This window comes from Platichthys flesus, chromosome 2, assembly GCF_949316205.1.
Source record: "Platichthys flesus chromosome 2, fPlaFle2.1, whole genome shotgun sequence".
Taxonomy (NCBI): domain Eukaryota; kingdom Metazoa; phylum Chordata; class Actinopteri; order Pleuronectiformes; family Pleuronectidae; genus Platichthys; species Platichthys flesus.
Window position 1 is genome coordinate 18972352 of NC_084946.1, and position 26323 is coordinate 18998674.

The 26323-nt window shown below is 40.7% G+C and overlaps 3 protein-coding genes across 9 annotated transcripts; 1 reads left to right on the plus strand and 2 right to left on the minus strand.

Annotated features, from left to right (window-relative positions):
* Positions 1-21: 21 nt before the first annotated feature.
* On the minus strand, positions 22-7465 carry LOC133968428 (N-acetyllactosaminide alpha-1,3-galactosyltransferase-like). The gene is made up of 6 exons (XM_062404434.1): positions 7332-7465; positions 5642-5716; positions 5434-5523; positions 4756-4857; positions 2829-2966; positions 22-2357 (listed from the first exon to the last, which is right to left on the minus strand). The coding sequence occupies exons 2-6, from the start codon at positions 5644-5646 to the stop codon at positions 1673-1675; spliced, it is 1020 nt and encodes a 339-aa protein (XP_062260418.1). The 5' UTR covers positions 5647-5716; positions 7332-7465; the 3' UTR covers positions 22-1672.
* Positions 7466-9059: 1594 nt separating this feature from the next.
* Positions 9060-19784, minus strand: znf362a (zinc finger protein 362a). Of its 6 annotated transcripts, none has more exons than XM_062404471.1 (9): positions 19418-19784; positions 15737-15800; positions 14344-14584; positions 13544-13669; positions 12069-12396; positions 11601-11825; positions 11109-11187; positions 10832-10990; positions 9060-10741 (listed from the first exon to the last, which is right to left on the minus strand). In XM_062404471.1, the coding sequence occupies exons 2-9, from the start codon at positions 15797-15799 to the stop codon at positions 10622-10624; spliced, it is 1341 nt and encodes a 446-aa protein (XP_062260455.1). In that variant the 5' UTR covers position 15800; positions 19418-19784; the 3' UTR covers positions 9060-10621. The 6 variants fall into 6 exon arrangements, with proteins under 6 accessions (XP_062260455.1, XP_062260499.1, XP_062260474.1 ...); XM_062404515.1 differs by having other exon boundaries at positions 14344-14545; positions 19418-19783; XM_062404490.1 differs by lacking the exon at positions 19418-19784 and adding an exon at positions 18684-19386.
* On the plus strand, positions 16423-25398 carry LOC133968464 (uncharacterized). Of its 2 annotated transcripts, none has more exons than XM_062404538.1 (4): positions 16423-16500; positions 22751-22900; positions 23801-24926; positions 25257-25398. In XM_062404538.1, exons 2-4 carry the CDS (start codon positions 22753-22755, stop codon positions 25321-25323), a joined length of 1341 nt encoding a protein of 446 aa, XP_062260522.1. In that variant the 5' UTR covers positions 16423-16500; positions 22751-22752; the 3' UTR covers positions 25324-25398. The 2 variants fall into 2 exon arrangements, with proteins under 2 accessions (XP_062260522.1, XP_062260512.1); XM_062404528.1 differs by lacking the exon at positions 16423-16500 and adding an exon at positions 21272-22134.
* Positions 25399-26323: the final 925 nt, after the last annotated feature.

The following is a 26323-nucleotide window of genomic DNA, read 5'->3' on the forward strand; positions in this document are numbered from 1 at the left end:
ATGAATAAATACCAGGCAACGTTCCTTTTCAGCTTAATTTAATTTACTCTCAGCACAACAATTTCTCGAACTGAACCTTCACTGACAGCTCTTCTTTAGAGAGTTAATGTTCGTCATATTTATAATACATTTAATTAAAAATTGAACTATTTATAATAAAAAACATTAAATAAAACAATTTTTTGAAGTCACTTTGGAAATACGGCTTGAAACAGTGGGTATGTAGTGAACAGTCATTTTAGGTAATGGTTGTTAAGTATAGGAAAGTTAAAAAAACACAATCCATTCACCGTTTACAGCCTCTTGCTCAGTTTAAACCACCGATTCCTGAAATGCATTGGCTGCAACATCTTATCAATCCAGTAACAGTTTGAAGAAAAATCCAGTCTGAGCTGCTTCCTGCAGATGAATCAACTGTTTTACAGCTTCTTTTCAGTGACAGTTAAACATTTAACCCCTTTGTCCAAACAATCATAAACACTCAATATTAAAATGCAACATTTACAAGAATTGACGATGACCTTAGAAATGCACAAACGTGTTTACAGCACTACTTGGCTTAATGATGTGATTTGATATATGATATGACTTATTGCATAACTCAAAATAACTCATATAACTCCGCTTGTGTTCTGTGTCAATAAAACGCACAAAAGAATAGTTTCATCTCTCCAGCAATCGACTTCGTAAGCATACTCATGAGAATTAAAAGATGCCAGTGTCCTGACTGTGGCTAAAAGATAAATGCTATTATATCTGATTAACGTCCGGGTAAGGCCTCCCCGACAAATCCTTTAAGTTGGGCAACTTGAATGCAAAATATCGGAACACTCACTGACTTCCCGCAGGCTACACATTTGTCTGAATTTCAGAATTACATATTGAAATGATATGGAGGTCAATAGTGCGGTTACACATACAAAGAGCAACAAATAGTTCTCCTAAGTAAGAAAGTGAAGCGTGGTTCGGACAAATCAATATTCGGGAGCTTGACAGGGGCGTTTGAGGGCCCCAGAAAAAAAAAATCAATCCATCAAATAGTAAAATAATCTTACCAGAAATGTACACTAAGACGTACTTCCATGTGAAGATAATTACTGTAAATGACATAAGTCCTTTAATTGACATTTACTTCCAAGTCCATTCTGCTCACATGGAGGAGTGTGGGTGCAGCCAGCCACCAGGGGGCGAACCGAGACACTTTGACTTCACTTTTGGGAAGCAGTACATCTTTATATAGAGTGGGGGTAAATTAAATATGTCTCGTTTCTGTGTCAGAAACGAAGCTCATAAACGTCATCAACTTATATCTAATGTCAAACATCTAAAAAATAAAATATAAATTACAAAGCAAAAAGATATACGCTAAGTAATTCTGTACGAGATAAATTTGTCTCTTATCTTTAACTTTCCAAATATGACTTCTACCATTTTCAACACGGTTTAATATATTAACTAATCAAAAATATTTTGTTCCAACACTGACTTGACTTGAGTCTTGAGAAAACAACATGATTCTCTGAAAAGGCAGGCGTTCAATGGGAGATTGTAACTCAACAGGAAACCCAGTTGTTGGCAGATTCCTCACGTGAGAGCAGAGGAGAAACACAGTGTTTTTATCAAATATCCGTGAGAAGGATACTGGATTTTGTATTTGAGTGTTGGACACGCACTAAGCACTGCGGAGGTTCTTGTACCGTTTTGGCGCCCACTCCAGTCGCGTGACTCTTATGTCGCTGTCGTTGCCGATGAGCGGGTCCCAGCAGTACTCAGGGGACAGCACCCTGCTCGGCTTGTGACGCCACAAGTACTTGTTCAGGTGACTCTCGTCGTGCCACAGGGCCTCCACATTATTCTCTTTGTCCTCCATGATGCTCTGGTAGCAGGCGTCAGCTATTGCTTTCACGCTTTCACACAGGCCTCCGAAGATGGCAGCGTGGTAGTAGAAATCCCCCGTCTTCATGTAGGCTTTGGACCTTGGGTTGCGGTCGTAGGTGTACATGCTCTTCGGGAGGCGGTAGTAGTACGCGTGGAGTAGAGCCACAGAATTTCCCAGAGCCTCCGAGCCAAATCTCCCGGTGAACACCTGATCCACGTCGAAGCAGAAGACGTGGGTGCAGCGATGGCGAATATCGGTCTCTATGACGTCCGATATGATCTTCATTCGCATCATAGAGATGTCCTGCCACCTCGAGTGCTTCTCCACTCTGATCACCTTCAGGCTCCGCAGAGGGGGGAGCTGCATGGCGGCCACCTTTTCCGGCGTGTCTGTGAACACGTAGTACGTCACTGGCAAACCCAGCATGAAGTGACGTTCTGATGAGTTCAGGAAGGCGGGGAGGTAAGCATCCAGGTACCTTTGATGGAAGGCGATACAAGAGCAAGACTTACTGTCTATCCTCTCAGTTACTACAGTCTGAGTAAACACGCAACGGAAATTAGCCGTCGATAGAACCACTTTAAAGTTAGTTTTGGGTTGGATATTGACAGACATTTATGAGGGTTTTAACTTCCGGACCATAAATAAAACCCTGTTTTCAATAGGAGATAAGAAAGTTTTTTAATAGCTTCCATGTTACATTGACTCCAATTCGTATCAGATGTTATTGGTAACATTTGAAAAATTACACATTTTTTTTAAAAATATGGATAGGGACAAAGCGCTGAAATTGACTGAAAGAGGTGTATCCTATTTGTCTACGGTAGCAATAATATCTGATATGATTGGCTTTAGTGAGTCACAAGGTTCGGAAGCGATTCAAAACAAGGCATTTATCATCGTCAGATCTAAAACTAATTTCAGCGCCGGGTCGTCGAGTGAAACAAACCTGCCGACAGCAAACACTGTCAGCGCCACGGAGGAGCCCGCCTCAGTGTGCATCGAGTCGTAAAGGACAGGGTCAAACATGCCCTCCCAGATGACGGGAGCGCTCCAATATGTGCATGTTTGCACGTCACTTCTCGTCCTGAAACAAAAGATAAATAAAAAAAAGACTGTTTAAAGTTTAAACTGGGTCATGTTCAGGCAACATTTCAGTAATTTCCCTTTACTTAGCTCCAAAACATTCCAATAAAATGGTGTGTATTTTTAAAATAACTTTTTTTTTACCATATTTACATTGAATCTAAATGCTCATCTAAAATTGAATGTTAAATCTAAATGTTAGATTAAAATTGGCACCCCATAGTATTGTCAGATGTGGGACCTAATATAGAACAAATAAAGAACACATGTTTATTTCTTTACAAGTCATGTGTTACGGTTTGAGGGAGGAGAAGGACCCAGGATGCAGAGATTTTAACAAAAAGGGGATTTAATATACAAAAAGGTCTTTAACAAGACAAAAACAAAACAGGAACACTAACACAAGTAACACTGGCGACAAAGCGCAGGGAGAACAAGGAAACGAGGAAGCAGGAGAAGCTGGTCGTGACAGCAGGAACAGACAAACCATATCTCACGACGTGTGGACACGAGTAGGAGAAACAACTAGTACGAACCGACAAAGGCACTGGGGAACACAGAGGCTTAAATAGAGACACAAAGGAAAGGAAGGGGCAATTAAGCACAGGTGGAACACATGAGGATCAGGGACGACAATCAACTACAGGAAGTGAAGAACGAAACAACACACAAGGAATGCGGGACTACAAAATAAAACAGGAAACAGAAAATACAAAGAAACTGAAATTAACCAACTAAAATGACAGGACGTCACATCATGTCCAGTCAACTGAATTTACCACACATGGACTGTCTGAATACATAACGGATACATACATTTAGTTTTTAGCACGAGGCTGCATCGTAACAGGATGCATATAGAGTGAACGGTTTCTAATGCACTTGTGCTTGTCGGGCCTAACTTTGGGTTTTTCCTCACAGGTTCATCCGGGAAAGACATTTTGGCAAACTGAGAGAGCGTTACATGAAATGTGAGCTTGGTCGTTTAATACTGTGTCAAAGGGAAGAGGAGCGATGGTGGGTAGACTCCATTGGCCGCTGTTGTGCTATAATTAACCTAATTTAAAGAAGGAACGATTTTGTGTTCCCTCTGTTATGTCAAACTATTATAAGGAAACCTTTTAGAATTTACCGCAACAAAGGAACGCGACTAATCGTGGTCACAGAGCCTCCAGCCCAGCACTGAGTTTGGTTTGTTCAGCCAAACCGAGATTAGATTACATTATACCTCAACAGATAAAAGGTGCATTATGTTCCACTGGGTCCGTGGAGGTATAGCAGGCTTATAATCAGCGGCCAAATAATCCAACGAATCTGTCCAAATCTCGTAAAAGAAAAATGAGAGGAAAGAGGAAAATCTACTTGTTTGAAATTCTAAAACAAACAGTGGTGCGCTTGTTGACATATTCTCCTCTTGACCTTCTAAGTTAACAAGCTACAGAGCTGGTTAACCTTGGCAGTGTATGTGACCATGTAATAGTGAACCATCTTTATGATAATAGAAAACCTGAGGTAAAGCCCAGTGATAACTGAAAACCCCACTAGATTTAAGTTTATTAAAAGGAGGAGAAATATCCAGGATTAGTAGTTTTGTTTTCTGCTGATATTTGACATAATGAAACTGCTCCTTCTTAAGATGTCGAATCTGTACTTCAATGCAGGTGATGAACGAAAGTCTTTCCTCAATTTGGAAATATTGAAGACTTGAAGGCAAAATAAAATAAGATCACGGTTCTCAGAGTTTGAGTTGTGAGCAGACAGTGGCAGAACTTCACGTCTTCATTTCTTACACGAGGTCGAGCCCAGCGTCCACGCTGTTGTCCCGAAGCAGAGCCTGAGCACTCTCCAGGTTACATCTCTCCATAGGCAAATGGGCAAAGATCACTAAAGCTCTGGTGAAGAAAAAAAATAAAACAAAATTGGAACGATGGAGTTTTGGGTATTTGGCAAATGAATGAATCTACACTCAGTGGGCAGTTTATTAGGTACACCGACACAGTCCGTTGATACCCTGCAATAAACCCAATCTTCATGAAGGAGCTGGTGAACTGTGTTGCACCCAGAAAGATGGACCATGTGTTTCCACTTCCTCCCACTATCCAGAATTGAAGCCAAATTGTCCCTGATAAAAACGCCGCCATCGTGAGCATTTGGAGCCTGAGTCTGGCGAACTTTGGCTTCAGTTTTGGGGAGCTGACATGTCGTCCATCTTTAAATACAGTCTCTGGTTACAACAGCACAGGGAGGTGTTTTGTTATTTAGACCCCCCCCCCCAGCCACACACACACTCATATACTAAATGGAGTGAAAAAAGCAGACACCTATCACTTTCAAATCAGTGCAGTTAATCAGTATCAGAATCTGCAGACTCCAACATGAGGTTGAATTATTAAGTCTCAAAAGAGCCTGCATTGGTTTTCATTAAGTGTTCCCTATAAATTCTTTTTCCGATTTGTTTTGGTACTCGCCTCAAAGACGGAGAACTGAAGTACAGAAGAGACATCAACACTGGAAAGCAAAGCAAGCATTTCCAAAAAGCCTTTAACCTCTGGGAAAATCTGCAGGAATAAAGACGGGACAGACAAAATTAGAAAAGTAAATTATGAATCTTAATCTAGAGAGTTATCTGGAAGCAAAGTCTCCTGAGCACACAAAGCTGTCAGACGTGATACCCACCCCATTCTTGAAAAACATAGGCATCCAACTTCGGTCGACCAATCTCCCTATTGCCAAGTTATTAAGTGGAGGCAGCTGTAGACGGGGCGACAAGAGAGAGAAGAGAAGGGAGAGTGTTACAGTTTCAGCTCAAATGTACGCACAAACTCTTTACTTCAGATTCACACTGACAATCAGGGCCTTAAATTACAGTCCGGTAGTCTGAGGCAAAATTGTGTCACTGTTAAAATACGTATTGAGAAAACCGTGTTTTCACCAAGGAGGTTATGTTTTCACCCCTGTCCGTGTGTTCGTTGGTTTGGTTGTGAGGAAGATTACACAAAAAACTACTGGCTGGATTTCCACACAACTTGATGGAAGAAAGCAGTATGGATCAGGGAAGAACCAATTTAATTTTGATGTGGATCAAACAGAGAGGGGTGAAAATAGATTGGCAGAGGTTGTAATAAGGAATCGATCAGTCATGTTTAGGGGACTGATATTTATAGCATATAGATCTTCACAAGGAGACGGTTGGGCCTTGGTCTACTAAGTGCCCATGTTTTGATGTATTGATACAACATCAACGTTTTTAGAATTCATTACAAACTTAAACTCGTGAACATATTTTCAGTTTGTGCATATGTTTTATTTTTTGTGAAACGAAAAGTAAAACGAAATCTATCAAACAATGCTATCATCTATATAATTGTGAGAATAAAACATGCAAATTCATGCAGAAATTTGGATTTGAAATAAAAACAGACACAATGAAATTAATAAATACTCTATTTCAAAATATGATGCAGGATGGATTAGTCAGACATTCTTAGAAAAGTGAAATGTCTCTGAACTTATCTTACTGCCTCAGTTTCTGGTGCCCGCTTTGCAATGACCACAAAGTTTGTTTCAATTCAAGATGCCTAACCTCATTTACATTATTTGTAAGGTTTCATCATATTAAATTCTTGAAGCACAGAACAGACTCTCAGTACATTTCGTCAACACCTGATTAATTTTTCCATTTCCCTGCTCCACTGACTCTTTACTTTATGTTCCAAAGCTGCTCGTGAGAATAATAATGATGATCCAGTGAACTGTGCTAATGTCTGGTTCCAGCAGTTTGAAGCCCGCGATTGTGGTTGACTCTTCATGGATTTCTTATGCAAGTGTTTGATCTTGTGATCAAAGATAATAACATTTCCGTTTGTGTTGTAGTTCTTGTGAAAACTACAGCAACGCAAGCAGAGAAACTCCATTGACTGAAAGAGTGTACATTGGTCCAGGGAGGGGATCATTTCCAACAGGTCATGATGCCAAGTTGCAATTGTCTCATTTATACTTAAGTGCTCAGCCACAGTAGAGCCGGGGAAAGAAACCCTGCAGAACTATACCCTCATTTCCATCACATGGTCCTCTGTTGCCCTTGATTTCCTTGTTATCTCCTGACTTATGTCCGAGTGTGCGCGCACTAATATCCCATCTCTGGTGCACTCTTCAGAGATGTCGGGTTTAAAGTAGACATCTTGTTGTATATGCTGCCGTTCGCGGAAGCGGCTGTCACATTGTTAAACAGCCGTTTGCGAGTAAAAACATCTTCTCTTACATTCACGACAAAGAGCATCATAATCATCATAACGAATCTTGAGAAATTGAGACATTTTTAATTCCCCGCTGCAGGTGGAGGATACAAATGTGAGAATAAACCCACCTGAGGCTGAACGAACTCCGATCCGCAGGTCAACGAATAAACGATGCAAATGATCCTCAGGGGAACGAACGTCGACGGTCTTCAGTCGGAGTAAACCCCGAGGAAAAGGGAGTGGCTCCTTAACAAATTCCTCTCGCGCGTAAACCAGGTAATGTGCAGCCTCCCTCGCCATAGATGGTGTCAGGACACGCAGGGGGAGACTGGAGGCGCCTCATGTTTATGGGTAAATTGTTGTCCCGCTTACCCGCTGCGCACACTGCTGCTGGTGACCAGTACCGTGCCCAATGTGCCAAAAGAGCCGCCTTTTTACGCACTGGTGTCGTGTGTGTGTGTGGCCCCTGCACTGACTCACACAGCCACACAATACCGTCAACAAATAACTAACTGTGATGGAAATTCATCTTGAGATTTGAAATATTGAAATTCTCAGACTGGAGCTGCTATTGAGTATTTATATTAATAAGCCAGCACTGATACAAAGAGGCGTTTCACAAGTCATATTTTCACTACCCTTTGTCCTGAAGACATTCTGATGATTTCCATTGCTGGAAAACATCCTGAATTAATGGGAAATGTGTAAATTTTACTGATATATTATTTTAGCTCGCTTAGAGGGGAGTAAATGTAAAAAATGTCCCACATTACCCCGCTCTCCCCTACCTTGACTTACTCAGAAAATGTCTGAACATTTCTTACAACACTAATCGCTCATATTATTCAGAGTCGAAGAGTTTGTGTGTGAGTTAAACGCACAATGAAAAAATTAAACATCCTGGATTAGAATTGGGGAAAAGAAGGTACACAAAATATGTAACATGGGTCTTTTTGCCTTTAGACATTTTTAATGAGGAATTTGTTACATATTATATCTAAAGTATTGAACCATTTTGCAAGTTTTAGCTCCTCAAATCCAATTTGCTTTTACATGTTTCACTGCTGACATTGTTCAGAGTATTCTGTAGATTTTCATATTTCATTATATTGTTCAGATTGCATACAGTTCCAAACGTAGACATTGAAAATCCGCTTCTTAATTTCTATAACTATTGATTTATTTCCTTGGTAATGCATTGTAAGTGCAGATTTTTAATGGTAATGAATTATATATCTGAAACAAGTTTCAGGAGTCTGCTGAGTGGAAGCTAATGGAAACCATTGGCTGATTGCATATCAAACAACCACATGACAACACTGGTTAGCAAAAACACCAGCAGGGATGCGAATTATCATTTGTAGTGAAAGAGCTAAAACACATCAATCGATCGGTTCTAGGTTTTTTTTATGTTTTAGTAGTTTTCAATTCCTGTAAATGTCCAGTGTTTTCTGATTTGTGCTCATTTGGATATGTGGATATGTTATATTTGCAGCATTGCAGCCAAATCCACAGAGACTTGATGACACCACAGCTTTCTATGTTTGAAGATCAGTCACCATGTATTTCAATTGTATTGGATTTGGCTGAAAGAGATTTTGGTGCTTGAAAGTCAAAGGTCAAGGTCACAGTAACCTCACAGCTCTGTGAATGTGACATATTAGGACTGCCTGTAGGGAATTTCACTACATCTGCTACAATTCACTTGGACAAACTGATTAACTGATTCGATTGCATTGGTCAAGTAGGTCTTGAACGGGATATTACAATAAGTAATGAGAGACTTTCTTCATCTTTTGATCAGTTGTCACTTGGACTAAGATTTTCAGATATAGTGATTATGTTTCAGTGGTCAAAGGTCACAGTGACCTTTTATGAATCTGTTGAAAAAAAGGTTGACGAAATATTTACATGGAAACTGCACTAGTTGGCAGAAGGCACACAACGGCAGTGCAGTAACTCTAGTTTATATACATTATGCAGACATTTAGAATTATGCATTTACATGCATGTTACACCTGTTTCCTTTTAATTGCTATTCATTATCATAGATATCACAAAGAAGTGTCAAAAGGCGTTGTTAAAACGCTTGTTTAAATCATTCATTTTTTCCCTCCACATTCCAACTTCAAAACACATGAAAACAACAAAAAGGTCTTGTTGTCTTCAAGTTGGTTTTTTGTTTGAATGCAGCCAGGAAAACTGAAGAAAGACTTGCACCAATACCTGTTCTTTTGGAATGATTTATTATAAAATGGGCTGACAGTTAATATAGTTAATTTACAGTGTATATCATGCTATGATATAAAAGGCAAATGTAAAATGATAAAACAAATGAGTGGATCCTAGAGTTGTAACAAAGTTAAGGCTTAAATGCATAAAATGGCAACGTGTTTGTTCATAAAACAACAACAATATTATTCAACCAGGGTTGATGCCTCCATTAAACATTATAGCTGAAGACCCCAGAGAGGTACCTCATTATTGATGCTTATTCATGAGGCAGCAGCAGAGTGGTGGTAACTTCAAACCACATTTATTTATTTGCATATCCAAATAAATACAAAGTAAACAGAAGTAGTGTAAGTGCATCATTCATTGTTGGGAAATAAATTGTTAAAAATGCAAGAGTTTTGCCTGATTTTTAATCGAGAATTTGACATAATATTGATCTAATTTCGTTTTTGGTGTCTTACATGAAAAATGTATAAATATGCTTATATTTTATTTCATTTTTAACTCGTCATATTAAACTGAATACTTGTGTCTTTCTTTAGCATTTTCTTCTAACACTGACGATTATACAAGCTAATAATAAGACCCATCCATCTCATTTACGAGTCGCACATCCTGGTGAAGATGAAACCAGTGTGGAAATTACTGAAAATAAATGTTAACATGTCGTTTATGTGTTGATTATGGCCACGTGATTGTGAGGTCTGGCAAACATTGACATAAGTGGACAAGTGGCACAATAACCAATCCATCGTATAAGCATTCATCTTTCTGTTCAGTTGGTCACCGGGCTAACGGAAGACTATATCTGATGCAATTTTTTTGTTAAGACTTGGGTAAGGAAAATAAAGGGCCATATAAAAAAGACAAAGTGATCTGTTATAACGCAGAAAGTTTAAAAAAGATTTTCCATGTAGCTGCCAAGAGCAAAACCACTTTACTATCATATAGAAAAAGACATTTTGGGCCTGTCGTTTTCAGGCCCGAAAGTGCTGAGAAGTCATCTTTGGATGTCCCCAATAATACTATCTGGTCAGCAAGAAAGGAAAGGAGGACACGCTCATTGAAAGAGCACCTCTTCACAAGATATGAGTACAATCTGGCACATTTTTAGAACCCAGTCATGGGTTCAAGTCCATCAGAGGAATGCTGACATATCTCAGGAAGGAGATGTGCGAGGAGATCAGATGAGGGATATCCGTATAGGGAGGTTGGGTGACTCTGTCCTGTGGTGAGGCGAATGATGGGACATCACATGTTCCACCACTGTATGCTTAGCCAGGTGCTTCATGAGATACGTCTCCTGGAGAAGAAAAACAAGAGGAGAATCACACTTTTGAGCGTCGCTGCTGCAATAACTTAAAAGCAAGCTGGATTTGGATGGGCAACTCACTGAGGTGTATGCCCTGCCACACATGCTGCAGCAGTAAGCCTTGGCATTTTTGATGGCGTGTGCAGACATGTGGATCTGCAGCGAGGCAGAGTCTGAATAGGCACGGTAACAGTTGGAGCATTTGAAGGGTTTGTCTTTGTTGTGCTGCCTCTGGTGAGACTTCAGCAGGAACAACAGAGAACACACAGGGTTAGGCGTCGTGAAAGTTGTTCCCTCACATACTTCATTCAAGCCATTGGTGGTAAAACAGCTGAAGGAGAGAAGTACTTAATGTTACCTGCAGATTAGAGAGCTGAGTAAAAGCTTTTTCACATCCGGCATGGGCACATTTGTATGGTCGGTCCCCTGTGTGGATCCTGAACAGGAACAAGAACAGGTTAGACAGGTTGCTTAAAGGACTTTGTAGGCTCTGATGTACAATTGAGGTACTTTCTGTGGCTGAGTAAACACAAGTAAACAGACCTGTAAACCTAACTTTTTTAAATATGTGCAACGTTTGTAATATGTTTAAAACTTTTTAAAATATGAATAACATGTTTAATTGCAAAATGTAATATGCTAAAAAAACTCTGTTTAAATGAAGCAATGGAAAATATGTTTTTAGCGGTTATCAAACTTCTGAAAATGCTCTTGGACATATACAGAAGAAAATGTACATAGGGAAAAAAAAGGAAAGTAAATAAGATGAATCATCTGAATACCCCGCTGCTCATTATTTTTATGGAGATTTTATGCAACTCTTGAATAAAACTTCATGAACACGTCTGACCTGGTGTGCTGCTGCAGGTGGGAAAGCTGGCGGAAACATTTCTCACAGTAGGAACAGCGGTAAGGTTTGACACCCAGGTGTATGCGCAGGTGCTGGGCCAGGTAGGACGCGTTCGCAAAGGACTTGGTGCAGTGAGGACACTTGTGAGCCTTTGCCTCTGTGTGTGTCTTAGAGTGAATCTGCATGTCTGACTTGGAGAAGAAAGTCAGGGGACACATTTTACACCTGCAACAAGGAAACAGGAGCGGAGACATACATTAACAAAGTGCAGACAGACAATTGGATCAGGGCTATACAGTGTGATTCATGCATTCATACAAATCCAATTGCAGTGTGGCTCACGAAACACTTTGACTTTGACCGTTTTATTGGATTAAGTCTTTAACGGTTTGTGTTTCCTTCCTCTTTGCGCATAGGTTCAGTGGTTACCATATACCGCAGCTGCATAAAAAAAGGAATTTGCCCTACCTGTAGGTCTTTCCCTCTTTGGCAGTGATGGTGACACAGGCTTGGTCGTTGCCCGAGGCGAGGATCGGGTAGGGCACCACCAACAGCGAAGACCCGTTCTCTGCCTTGATCCTCTTGCGGCCTCGCTCCTCTTTTGGAGGGGGCCCGAGGAGTCCTACAAGTCCCCCGTTGTTTTTCCCAAGGTCCATCATGTGGCCACTGGCCAACCCTGAGATGAGGTGAGGGGTCGGCGCTCCGCACAGCCGACTGTGGCTGCTTGAAGTGGGCGTAGTGGGGGTGGTGATTTCTGAGGTGTTGAGGTTGCCTGTTCTGGACGCCAGCGCGACACCTGACGGGTGCAAAAAGGAAGAGATAGACGTGACTGAAAACCTTGTATAAAAAATGTATATTCAAATGACATAATAAAGAAATACAAGGAGAAAATGTTAGATTAATTTTGATTTACTGAACGTGCCTAAAAAAATTACTTGTATATGTAGAAAGATATGTAGTTATATATCTTTCTATGAAAGGTCTATTTAGATCGACTGATAAGAAATATGGACCGGAATGATGCTTTTAAATGCTAATGTAGATCCTCATAGAAAAACAGTGTATCAAAATACATGTAATAGGTTGTTCTGTGTTTCATTGTCATTATATACAGTATTTATTTAGCGGATAATCCGTCTGAATCTGCATTTTAATTCATAAATTCACTCCATTTTAATTCTTTAACAGAGCCTGTCTGCATATACATCACAGGGACTAAATAAATACTTCACCTTGAGAAATCGTTATCAGTGTTTATCAGTTAAAATTCCCTCGAACATGACCCGACTAACAGATAATGCAAACTGCAAATCAGTTTTACTGCCTGGCACTTGTCGGCCTCCACCAAACATTATACTCATATAATATATGTTGGTTCTCTGCATGGCTTTTCTCTGGGAAACCCATCTTTCATGTAGATTGGGGATAGACTAATTTGAAACCACTATAAACCATTATTTCCGTCTACTATAACACAAATAATACGTCAAGGGCACCAGTCTCTAAAATCATGATAATAAAGTTTGTCAAACCCTGACAACAGCTGGAGACTGAGTTGAGACGTTGGGCCTGTGTCATTAGTATATACACCGTTCATTTCCATTGAAATGATGATGTACTATATATAAATACATTTGTTCTGTTACTTAATACAAAGGATATAAGTATTCATGTTTCTGGTATTCAAAATGAATTGCGATTAGTATTTTTACATTATCTGACACCTCGATTGTAATGTTTAAAAGGGTTCAAAGTTGTAAAACATCTGAAATTGAGAAATAAAGAAAATAGTCTGAGCTGTTAAAATACGTAAAAACCCCACAAAGAGTGATCTCTATAGAAGTGTGAGTAACGTCCTGCACCTTCGACTGTAGCTAAACTAACCAGGCAGATGATAAATGACATGCAGACCCCCCAACCCACGCTGAGAGCAGTGTGGTTACCTGAGACATGGTTTGTCCTGGACGGATGATCAATGAGTTGGCGCAGATGCCAGTCTTCCCATAATCCTCTGGCTTTTATAGCTGCCTTATCGTCCAGATTCAAGTTTACGTCCCCCAGAATACGACCTGGTAGAGATAATCCAAAGTTGCTTGATTAAAATTAACCACACAAAAACAAATGCATAAAATATTAAACAACTTATGTGACTGAATTCTCCCAGCATGGGTACGAAGAAGATATGTCTGTGTTTACCAGATTAGTTCCATAGTCTACCATTAACAAAGCATCAAAGAAAAGAAGTTCAGTATTATTAACTGTGACAATCATTCTGTCTCCACTTTATTTCATGCATACCAGTAAAAACCATAGACTGAACATAAAGATGGTGGATCCCAAAAGTGGATCCAAAACGTCTTGATAACCCCCTTGTGGCTGGCTGCAGTATAGGTACAAGTCAATCTTATTTTTCCTAAAGATGTTTTCTGTCATTTGAGGTAGTTCTCATCACACTGATAATTGTTCAAATGATGGGTTTTCTGGTAAGTTTGGCTTTAATTCGCTCATGATTGACAGTTGATACTGACTCGTGATTGGTAAAAAGCATGTGTAGGTGGAACCTCAATGCCACAGCTCAATCCCCTGAAGGCTACTGTACAGGTTGTAGCTCCAAATGTGCAGGATGGCAGCTTTTGTATGCAGGATATTTTGGCTTCTTTCCTGAATATTGGGAGGAGATGGAGATGTGTTGTCCATCTTTATCTACAGTCCATGTTAAAAACTGTGGTCACAGTTTGAGTACCTGTGACTGAGCTGGAGGTCGGACGGGCGTGCAGGGCGATGTCGGGCTGAGATGAGCTGTGGCTCTGGAGAACTTGCATCTGCTGGGCTTTGGACATCCCGTGCTGGCCACTTTCTACCTGACTGGAGGGAGTCAGCTGGGGCTGTTGGGAAGGTGCTGAGGCAGCAGGAAGATGTGGCGGTCTGATCTTCTCGGCCATCAGCTGCTCCTTGATTTTATTGATCAAGACTAGGTTATCCAGCTGACAGCCAGGAAACAGCGTTTGTGACAAGAAAACAGCCATCGTCAGTTCAGTCAGTGTCGGTTAATGACACGATGGTTCCCTCTAAAGGCGGACACCTGACATTGTCGCTACAACTCGCCCTGAATGTCTCTGAGGTTCAACAACAAGTGTGCCAGTGGTTCACAACCTTTTCGGCTTGTGATTCTTTAAAATCAATTAATTTCTACTGGAGTGAATCAGGTGAATCATTTGTTTAAAGGGAATTTCACAGCAAACAGCATATCACCTTAAGCCTAAAAGGAATCTATCAATATTTCAAAATGACTTAAAAATAAAACATTTGTTTAACTCTGATTTCTTTCCATTTAACGCATCTCTTTAATCATCTAATGTGGTCATTAATACATCATTTATCTGTTCTCAACCCCCAAATAGTGAACCACTAGAAGGATAGGAAGATATGATAATATTACCTCCGCCAAGGATGTTATATTTTATTACTGTACTTTTGTTTGTTTACACAAAATCCACTGAGCTGATTGTACTAAACTTGGTGGAGGGATGTGTTATGGGTCAGGGAAGAACCAATCAAACTTTGTTACGGATCAGGAGACAAATCAGTTTTCGCTTTCTGTAACATTGTGAGATCTGCATTTTTATTTAAATGTTAACTGTTTCTTATGGGAATCAATCATGGGTTCTGATCCAGTATATTTTTAGGGGACGGAAATCTATGAGCATGTGAAATTTGCCTTGGCGGTGTTATGGGCTCTACTGAGTGCCATTAGATACTTTAATCCTTTGTGTAAAACTTATTTGCTTTCCTGCTGAGAGATAGATCAGAAGATCCAAACCATTGTAACATCAGTATTGTAAATATGTAGCCACCAGCCAGTTAGCTTAGCTTGGCATAAAGGAAACAGCTTGCAGTGTTACAGGTGGTTATGTACCCGACTATTTATTGTTATCAGAAAACCACTCTGATGTTAAAACATCAGAGTGGAATCAAACTTTTAACAGAACCATTGTCCAGAATGCAGATGAGCATATCTCCCAAAAATGTCAAACTACTGCTGTAAACATTTGCAAATGGTGCAATGACTTTTAATTACATAAACAGCTTTTTTTAAAGTGTGTTGACAAATAAGTGTGGAAAGCAGAATCACTCACCTGGCCAGACATCGCAGTGGGTGGAGGCCAGAAATACGGATTATTATAGCGAGGTTCAGCCATCCTGAAATGACGGAGCAGACAACAAAAAAAGAATCAGCGCACCACTCAGCCTCTCCATTTAAAAAAGTGCATTGAGGAAAGTTTGAAAGTATAAGCAAAATGAATTTTTTTCCTAACATCCCTCTCATCTTGCGTCCCATCGCCTTTCTGTTTCACCTCAGCTTGAATGTTTATGTGTCGCCCTACTGTCAGTGTAGCAAACAGGGGTTGGAAACTTGTGTCAGTGGCTCTTCGCCCAGGCAGCAGCTGACTGTTTGATGTGATGATTTGGGAGAGCTGGTCCCGGTCTTGTGATGGTGCATTTTCAAAGACATTCTGTATTGGTTCTCCTCCTTGCCAAAAAGTGAAAGAAGAGATGTAGTGTCTTCTTGCTTTCTTCAAGATGTTCAGTGATGTCAGCAAGAACGTTTTTTTAAAAGAACATTTCAGTGATGCAGAGTCCAGCAGGCTTTTTCTCTCCCCGTGTTGCCTGAGACAGGCCATCAGAAGGTCACCACAGCTAGTTGGAGGACTCTTCACAATGGTTATCAGAGAAAACAGAAGTGTTAAAAGTGATGTGGCAGATGCTAATCTGTGGCTGTTGGTCAACTCCTCCTCCTCGACACACGCAAACTCGCTGGTGACGCGAGAGTCCGATGGAGAAATACAGTCTCACGTCAGAGTGCAAGAAAAGACCTGAGTGACGTCTCCAACATAAAAAGGTGAATATTGAATAACTTAGACAGGGTTGCAGTGAAACCACATCTGTTGTTAAGAGTGTTTTTCTTTCTAATATCTGGGGATGTGATTACAAAATAAAAGCATGATTCTCTTTTAAACGTACAATATGTAGCTTCCCATGCTGGGGGAATACTAAATACTAAAAACTAAACTCCCATACTAAAAACAAAATAAGAAACCCAGGAAAACGCCATAGTTTGATGATGTCATGAAGTTTAGGATCATGGGAGTTGTTGAATGTAAGTTGGGAGTTGTGTAATGTGTGTCAAAAATGAAAAAACATATTTCATTATGAGTGACCAATACAAACAATGGAGGAAAAAACAGCAGGCAAGCTAAGTTGATGAAAGTGTGTTATTCCTGTGTCTTTCATTTGTGTTCCTGGAAGTTAAAGCAGGCAAAGCCACAGCTAAACTGGATATGATGCAATTAAAAAGCAGCCAAAATGAAAGGTCCCGTTACCTTGAACAAAATGTAGAACTTCTCTGCACTCTCTGAACTTCTTTGAACCTTGTTGAAACATTTTTAGATAATTTAGGTACAGATGTCAACAATATATATATAACATAGGTCTAGTCATTTTAGACATTTAAAATAAAGAATTGCTACATATTGTATCTTTAAAGATCAATACTTGATCCAGTGGCTTTTCTACTGACCACATAGAAAGACGCCTTTTAAATGTTCAGGCAGAGAGAGCTGCTTGCTTCTCCTGGTGCGATCTGAAAGCCTTTCTTTCCATCGCTTCTCTTTTCAACCCTCTATGAGGTTCCTTTTTTTTTTTCTTCTTTAAACATTTTGCATTGCGTGCTTTGGCGTACTTCACCATTCCGAAGTCTGTTTGGCTTAGCACAGGCATAACACAGTCCACGTCTGCGGGCCAAGACAAACAAAAACGATACGTCCAGGGGTACAAGCGTACAGTAAAGCCCTCAGAATATTTCTCTAATGATGCCAGTGTGGATCAGTTTCACTTCCTGGAGGCTTTGTGACTCTGGGGAGCAGGCTCAGGAGTCTGACTGCTGCAGGACATCTCATGTGTCACTTTCAAAAATGCCACACTTCACCTAGAAAACACTTAATGGTTGCAACAGGGTTCCCTACATGACCATGTATGGTGGTACATACATTATTTCCCATGTGACAATCCTTACAATCAGCTGGTTCTTTTTTTGCCGATACTGTTGATGTAGAGGAAGGTTTAAGCTCCTTTACTTGGCCACGAGACATGGTATTTTATACATATGTTTCCTGCTGTGCGTTTGTGTGTTTCTAAGCAAGAAAGCACAAAAACAACCTGATGGATAACCACGAAACTTGGTGGAAGGATGTGGTATGGGCCTTTAAAGTTTGGTGCGGATACAGATCAATGGATGTATCCAGGATTTTTCCCAGGAAATAATTATGGGTTTTGATGGAGACAAATAAGGCACCAAAAAAAGGGCACAAAAGCAGATTTAAATGTGGTTTAATTTGAGATTATGATTGTTTCAGCTGCTGTACGGTTCCAAATTAGGCTAGAAACCAACTACCAATGTGTAGCTGAGTTAATAAAGATTCAGTATCGAGACCATTTTTATGAATCTTTTAGTTTTAGAACTATAGATAATCGTATCACATTGTATCATATCTTATTGTATCAGATTGTACGTTTATCGTGCCACATTGAATCCCATAGTATCACATTGTATCAAATTGTATTATATCGTATTATATCGTATTATATCGTTTGAATATGACTCCCTTTGGAAATGGTTTGTAAGATGAATCATTAACAAATAGAAAGCCACAAAATAAGCCACATCCTGGAAACACAAAAAAATCGTATTTATACTTATTCTATCTTATGAACTCTTGTAAAGGGAACCCGACAGTTGTACTGAGATACTATAAACCAGCCAAGGCTACATGCAATTAATTCTGTAATACCGGATGAATTGATGGATCTATCTCTGTATGGTCTGTTATAATAATGCTACAGATGGTTAGTAGTTAGTCAGGGTCAAGTGTTATCACAGAACTATTTTAAATCTTAATATCTCAGCTGCAACAAGCATCACTAGTGAAAACACAACAGGAGTCTGGAGAGATCCAGGCCTATACTCCTCCATCTCTAAATAGAAACTGAAAAGTTAGGATCAAGTTTTTTTCTCCATCTTTGTACCTGTATTATTCCTCATTCCCCCGAAGGAAGCAGGAGACGATCTCTTACAATCTTAAGAAGAAAATAACCCGGAGCAGCTTGAAAAGCGAACACACAACATCGCCTCCACGGAGAGAAACGATCCTCCGCAGCGCCTCGCTCCTCCTGTCCGCCTGCCTGCCTCTCCCACATTCTCAGACAGTTTATTAAAAAATTTCAGACAAAAGGAAAACAAAAATGGCAGCCCCAGTCTTATTTTTATAAGCACCGGACGCCATATTCTGCAGATCTGAATATTATAAGCAGATACATTCTCCACGTGTGGCTCCAGCGCCGTCGCGACGCGCCCTGGATGGATGGGGCATATTTGCATTAAAGCCTGCCAATGATTGTTTACTTTGATATGCAGGTTTGAATAGCCCGGCTGGAGGAGGAGAGAGGAGAGGGTGAAGAAAAAAAAAACTGACACTTCCTACAACAATCACCAAGCCTCTGCTGAATGCTCCGCAGCCTCCGAGACACACAAACCCAGACGTCGACGTTAATCCCCGCGCGTAATGGAAGCCATGATTCGCTGCACGGTAGAAAAAGGAACCAGAATCCTTCTAAATGCTGCTGTTTTTAAACGCAACTTTTGCATGACTTAAAAAAAATAGAAACGTCGAACCCGGAGAGAGAGCGAGAGGGGGAGAGGTGGAGAAGAAAAGGAGAGAGAGAGAGAGAGAGAGAGAGAGGAGGAAGAAGGAGCAACATACCTGAAGCAGCGAGAGGAGGGATATTTCTTTTTTTTTTGTATTATTATTATGGATTTAGTCTCTTCTCTCTGCTCGCTCTCTCTCAGTCGGACTTCAAACCTTCCGGGTCGCCTGCTGTTCACTTCTGGGTGCTGCAGGCGAGGAATTGTTCAGCACAACAACACCAGAAATGAAGCCGAGGGTTTTTTAACCCATTTCGTGGTTTTTCGGTCTGATTTGAACACTGCTGCTGCTGCTGCTGCTGCGGCGGCATGTGTCCGTGCAGCTGCTGCTGCTGCTGCCACGGCACAGGAATCCGTGCATGTGCCTGGGGAAGTTCATGGCTACGCACGGTTCCCCGGCTAAAGTGGCAGTTTTTATTATTATTGCATGTGCGAGGTGATAATTCGCACATTATCACTGGTGATAAACATGCACAGACAGCACAGCAGACAGAGAGAGAGAGATTGAGAGAGAGCGAGAGAGAGAGAGAGAGCGAGAGAGAGAGAGAGAGAGAGAGAGAGAGAGAGAGAGAGAGAGAGAGAGAGAGAGAGAGAGAGAGGCAAGGTCCAGAATGAGTGTATTAATATTCTGCATCACAGGTGTCATCTAATCCAAGCTCTGTGGACAAGCTGCGCGTGTCACAGCCAGGTCACGACCCTGGTGTACAGTAGATATGAAGCGTAATCCTCTCAGCAGCAGCAGCAGGATGATAACGTGCTCTGTGCTGAGCTCAGCAGGAGATGGCACTGCTGCCACAGCTTCAGCCACAGCAGAAAACATGGTGGACTGTTCCTTTACATGTGATGACAGACACACATGGTTCTGAGGATAAAAAAGATCTGCATTTCAGACTTATTCGAAATTGTATTTACGAGGTGGAAACAATTTGACAGATTTTACTTAACGTCTTTTTGTGGAGTGAAAACTCAACACACTCATCATATTGCGTGTATTTTTTGCAGGCGATACTCAAACATTCTACTTAAGTGAAAGTACAAATAGATTAACGAAAATGTACTAAAGTCAAAGTTCCACATTAACTTGAATAGAAATCATTAAGTACTTGCTTTTAAATTGAAGGTAACCTAATACAACTTGCATTTAAATGTACTTTTACGTTATAAAGCAAATACTTTTACTCAAGTAAAGGTACAATTACATTGACATGTAGTCAAAAGTGAAAATACCACATTGACTTTCCTACTTTACATTCGTACTTTTGAGTATTGTTCAAGTAGTTTTAATACTTCAAGTTTATTTAATTGTGAAAGCGCAGATATTTGCTGATTAAAAACCTGAGTTCCTCTACGAGAGCTAAGTAAATATATTTGATTATATCTCGACACATTCTTGTCAACAACAACAATAGATTCGAATTTTCAATATTACTTAATGTTTGCGCTCAATGCAATACTCATTGTTTTTTCACACACATACACAACCAAAGACATATTCAAATATCTGTTGGAAAATATTCACACCAAATGCAAAACTCCACAGAACTCTATCTCATATACAGTATTTGAAGTGAATCAGAGTCACACGGATGCAAAATCACCCAAATGTGATGACAACCAATAAACTGAGAGATAAAGCAGACAGAGCTTGGTGCGCTGCTTCCTCCGAACAGTTCTCCTCCTTACGATTGACCTGAGCCAAGTGTTTTAATGTTTTCTAATGTCATTTAAAATAAAAGTTTCTTGATTCTTATGCTGAATTGATGTAGTTGTATCCACCTAAAAAAATATATCTAGTTGATAATGTGCTTATGTACCCATGACATTAACAGTGCAGTTCCTCAATGTGAATTTATCTGCCTTTCTAGAGCTTTTCATCACATCACATCGTCTGATCGAAAATAAGTATTATTTTAAGACTCTTGAAAATTGATCAAAAATTAACTTATAAGAGACTGAGAGTAATGTTTGAAAATCCTAAAATGAAAAAGAGTAATTCATAGTTCAATTTATATATTTTTTGCAACTCGTTCTCTGTGATAAAACAGTTTGAGCTCCAGTCATACAGAAAAAGTGCTGGGACCTGGCATTAAAACCAATGTATCTGGGATCAAAGGTAATGAGCCCAGGAGAACAATATTAATAAATAATGTCCCATGTTGAAGAGGACCTGTCCAAATACTGCACATTGGCTATTACTGAAGGATCATGTTAACAAGTGTTGTAGACAAGTATATGATGCACAGGCAACATTATAACAGCATCTGAAGTTAATTAAAACACTGAAAACCACAAATTAGTCATGTGTCTTTAAATTAATTAATTAAACTATTAAACCTGTACCGACTATCAAGATAAAGAATGTTTTTCACAGGAGCGTTGTCTTCTCTCTATTCCTGATTCAAGCAACACCCTGAATGTGTGTGTTTTCTGTAACCCTTGAAATAACATACAGTAGTTTCATAAGGTTGGTGTAACGCAGAAATATTAAGACACACACACACCCACACCCCCCAACACACACACACACACCTCTCACTGTTGTTAGACTGGTTTTCTTGAGCCCAGACGCTGCCACACCCTCTGCGGTGCACAGGTTCTCTCACTTCCACACAGGCCAGGTGCAGGGAGCACAGGAGGGGGGGGGAGGAGGCAGGGTCATTATCCCCCCCATCAAGAGGGTGGAGCAAAGGGGGGTTGTGTGGAGGGGTGAAGGGAGCGGATGAAACATCTGAAGCTCATATTGACATGCTGCTCTGACGGCTCCTGCCAGCACAGGTAAGTTCTCATGAACTTCACTGCAGGTGACATTTTGTCACATGTAGTTTGAATTGTGTTCTATGACCATGTGATAGAGATATCACATGGTCATATGTGATAGAGATATCACATGGAGATATCACATGGTCATAGAGATAGAGATAAAAGGAAATGTTTTATCCAGGTTGAACCAGAGTGATTGTTCAGTGTTATTGTCAGGAGGTGGACATGTTTACAGCCTTGTCAGAGCTGCTAATTTTTTTAGCTCACATTACTGAGAGGTTTAATTTTGTATCTATGCTGTTAAATATGTTTTAATTGATTTCAAATACGATCATATGTGTTAACAGAGGACAGTTGACAAGCTGTTGTTATTCCTGAGATTCCTCCTTTTTGTGATCAACTGTAAACAGCTGTGTAGTCCAGGGTTCAATCCTCATGTACAATGAATTATTGATCTGCAACCACGAGGCAGAAACTCACATTCAAACTAGAATCATGATGTAAAAAGTTTGTGTGAGCTTCACAGAAACTACAGATTGGCATTCTCGAGCTCCTCCACCTTGAGGCACAAAGAGAACAAGTTTTCCGGATAGCGTGTTGACCATTGTTTGTGTGTGTTGTTTTGTTCTAGTCATGGACGGTGTGTTGGAGGGAGCAGTGGTGTTGTGTGTATTTAAACTGGCCTGCAGTCTTCTCTTCGTGCCCTCGCTGACCACATCCTACAGCCATGTCAGCTTCTGCTGCTGCTGCATCCTGCTCTTCACCGACTTCCTGGCTGCAGGTGACGATCAGTCATTGACGAAGCATCATAGATTCTAAATACTCTGTCAGTCCTGCATTCACAGAAGTACAACAGCTAACATTTACTTCAAATACCGCACCCATTGAGCAAAAAAAGCCCCTTTCAGAAGTGTTCAAGGTTTCAAAAGTATCTTTTTTCCTTGCACAAGGTAAATATATTATTGTGCAAGATACCACCTTGCACAATAAGCTATTTATAGTAACAGCTTTATTATTCAGATTAGTACATTTGTAAATACCATCTAACTCCAGCCTGTGTAGCTCTACTTACCATAACAATGTCACCTGCATTATCGGAATTCAGGGACTCTAAGGCATCATATTTCATAATAATAAAAATAATAATAATAATTTAATTCAATGTTTTGTGTGTAAAATGTAAGCAATACTAATCAACTAGTTCTGTTTAAAAGTACTTCATCTGGATGGTTGTTAATTAAAACATATTGTTAGGATATAAATAAAATAAATACAAATAAAGTCGTCAATTTAAACACACAAGTTGTCGATTTTCATTTGCAGCTGCACCAATTTGCACGCCCTTAAAAGTCAGTCCCTTAAAGAAGTTGTATTTTTTTACCATCTAGATTCATGAATAATTCTCAGAGAAATCCCAGAACATGATAAAAACACCTTTTCTCACAATGTTACAGGAGGTGAAAAGGCACTTTCTTTATTTGCCTCCCAATCCCAAGGGTTCTTTCCCCTGACCCATCTCATATCCTTCCACTAAAATGTGTGGAAATCTGTTTAGTAGTTACTGCATAACCTTGCTAACTATATAATTAGCTCGAGCAGGAGGTAGCCCTGTTTGGGATCACTGCTCTAAACCAGTCCAACCAGAATGGACTAACCCGCCGACGCTTTGTTTTTCACACAGTGTCTCTGAGTTTCCTTCGTGTCTTCGGGTCCTGGGTGACGGCCCCAGCCCCAGCGGGTGATGTCATTGCTCTGCGTTTCCTGCTGTTCCTCAGCCACACGTATGGAGCCGTGCTGCTCCTGACCACACCTCTGATCGCTGTGGAGACCCTGGGCAGACTGCTGTGGCCTCACTCCGTCGCCGTAGCTGCCAGGGCCAAGAGTCACACAGTGGACACTGATGGAGAGCATCGTTCTACTGGAGAGGTAGCCGAGGAGGAGGAGGAGGAGTGGGAGGAGAGGAACTGTTCGGACAAAGATGAGGGATGGTCCTGTGTCACCGGCTACCTCTGCTGCCTGTCAGTGTGGGTAGTCGTCGCCCTGAATGTCAGGTGGCGATGGAAGCTGCAGGATGAGTGGGCAGCTGCCTGCTTGCACACAACCAACTCCCTCATCAGATGTTTACCCAACCTGTTCAGTCCCATACCCAGTGCTGTGAGGCCCTGCTGGGCCATGGCCTTCCTCTCCCTTCTCCTGCTGCTCCTGACAACAAGCCTGCACATGCGACGCCTGATCTCTGCACATATCCAGACGCATCACACGAAACCCAGGCTCCACAATAACAGGGACAGCGGCCGGCTAGGCCTCGTTCCAGTCCGCCCTGCGCCCACCAAGCCAGTGAACCGTGGGATGTCGGCGTCAGAGTCGGCCAAGTGTGTTGACCCAGAGAAAACAGAGAGCAGATGCACTGTTCACAGGGCATATTCCTGGAACATTGAGCAGATGTTGGCGCATCACCATGGAGACTTTGTCCTCATCTCCCCCGGGGGTTTGTCTGCAGAGCGGGGAGGACATGAGCTCGAGAGGACAAAGAGAGGTGTTCCTCTGACATTTATCACTGGGGGACATGTGGACTCACAGCTCAGCAGTCAGCTTGGGTGGCAGGGGTGGGGTTTTCCCTGCCTGTGGGTGAATGTAATGATAGGGTTCGTGGGTGTGCTCTCCATCGTTGTGCTGCCTCTGAACCTCAGCGTGAACATTTTTCTGATCAGGACTGTAGAGACACTGCTGGAGCTGAGCGTCACATCTTTGGTTTCATCTGCAGCAAATCCAAGCGGCACATCAGCCTCTCCCAATGAAGCGTTTGTGTAAGCAGCAGACCGGTGCGAGGGAAACGTGGATGCCGATAGGAGGCTATTTGCAAACGAATCACCAAATTAATATTGCATGTGTGCCGAGTAGACGGCGGGTCTACCTGTCAACACTGGTTTGGATATTGTGTAAATAAGCATTTCTGAGCAGCTATTCCAAGTGAGGAATAATATGTTGAAAGTGCTGAAATGTGCTGAGGAGGCAGGTTGAGGCGTGTCTGTCAGAGAGACACTAAACCCCGACTGAAACAGATGGCTAGAAGGTCTACTTTTACTATTCAGAGCCTCGAGATCCGCGGTGATTTGTCATCTCCCTGTGTTTTACAGACTGAGCCTTTCCAGTGGAATACGACTAATCCAGGGGCAAACAGTGTTTCTGAAAGTACTGATCTGAGGTGTGCTGATGCTGCATCGCATAATCCCTGCAAGACGCAACCTATAAATAAATACTGAGGGATCTGAGGATGAACCACATGTTGTTTTCTTTCTTTGTAGTTGTGTCTGTCTTGGTTTAAAGGGACTCTGCTGCTCCTCAGAGGTGGAAAGTAAATAAATACTTTAATTAAAGTACAATTTTGAGCCAATGAAGTCGAGTAGTTCCATTTTATGCAACTTTATATTTCTGCTCCAATGCTTTCAGAAGGACATTTTTTAATATATACAGGATTGATGTGACAGCCATAGATACTATAGTTCCTTTTCAGATTGAGATTGTACATAAAACAGGAAATGTGCATAAAAGTGTGTCTTGTGACTCCCCTGTCTTCCCTTTTTGGCCTGTGATTAATAAGCAGCTTTGTGACATTCTGTATCTATCAGTCTGTGGTTAAAATGGTTTCATTCAAATAACAGTGAGAGGCCTAACTGTGGCAATTTGTCATATTTCTGAAAGATACGAGAAAAGCCTATCTTCAATCTTGTGAGGCTGAATTAATCAGATCTTAAGTTCTTGAGTTTCATTCTCCAATTCTTCAGGGAGACCGCTGACCTTCCAAGAAAAAGGCTACTGGGCAAACATTTTATTGATAAACTACTTCTACTAATAACATTTGCAGTTAAAGACCCCGTGGGTTGATGGTTTGTTGAATACTTGATTCATTCAAACTTATATCTGAATGCCACTGACTTATTTTGTTTTAGAAATGAAAAAATCCATGACCCTCTAACAATTTCATACCATCAAGAATAAACTATTGATTACAAGAAAGAGACACCTTCAGCAATGGCTCACTAATATCTACTTATGTCTGAATTATTACTGATTAAAACAAACACATCTATATACCAAAACATTTCGTTTAAGAAAAACAACAAATAAGAATGGGAACTTCTTGAAAAGTGAAATAAAAACACCTTTGACCACCAACATTTCACATTTATGTTATTGTGTATCA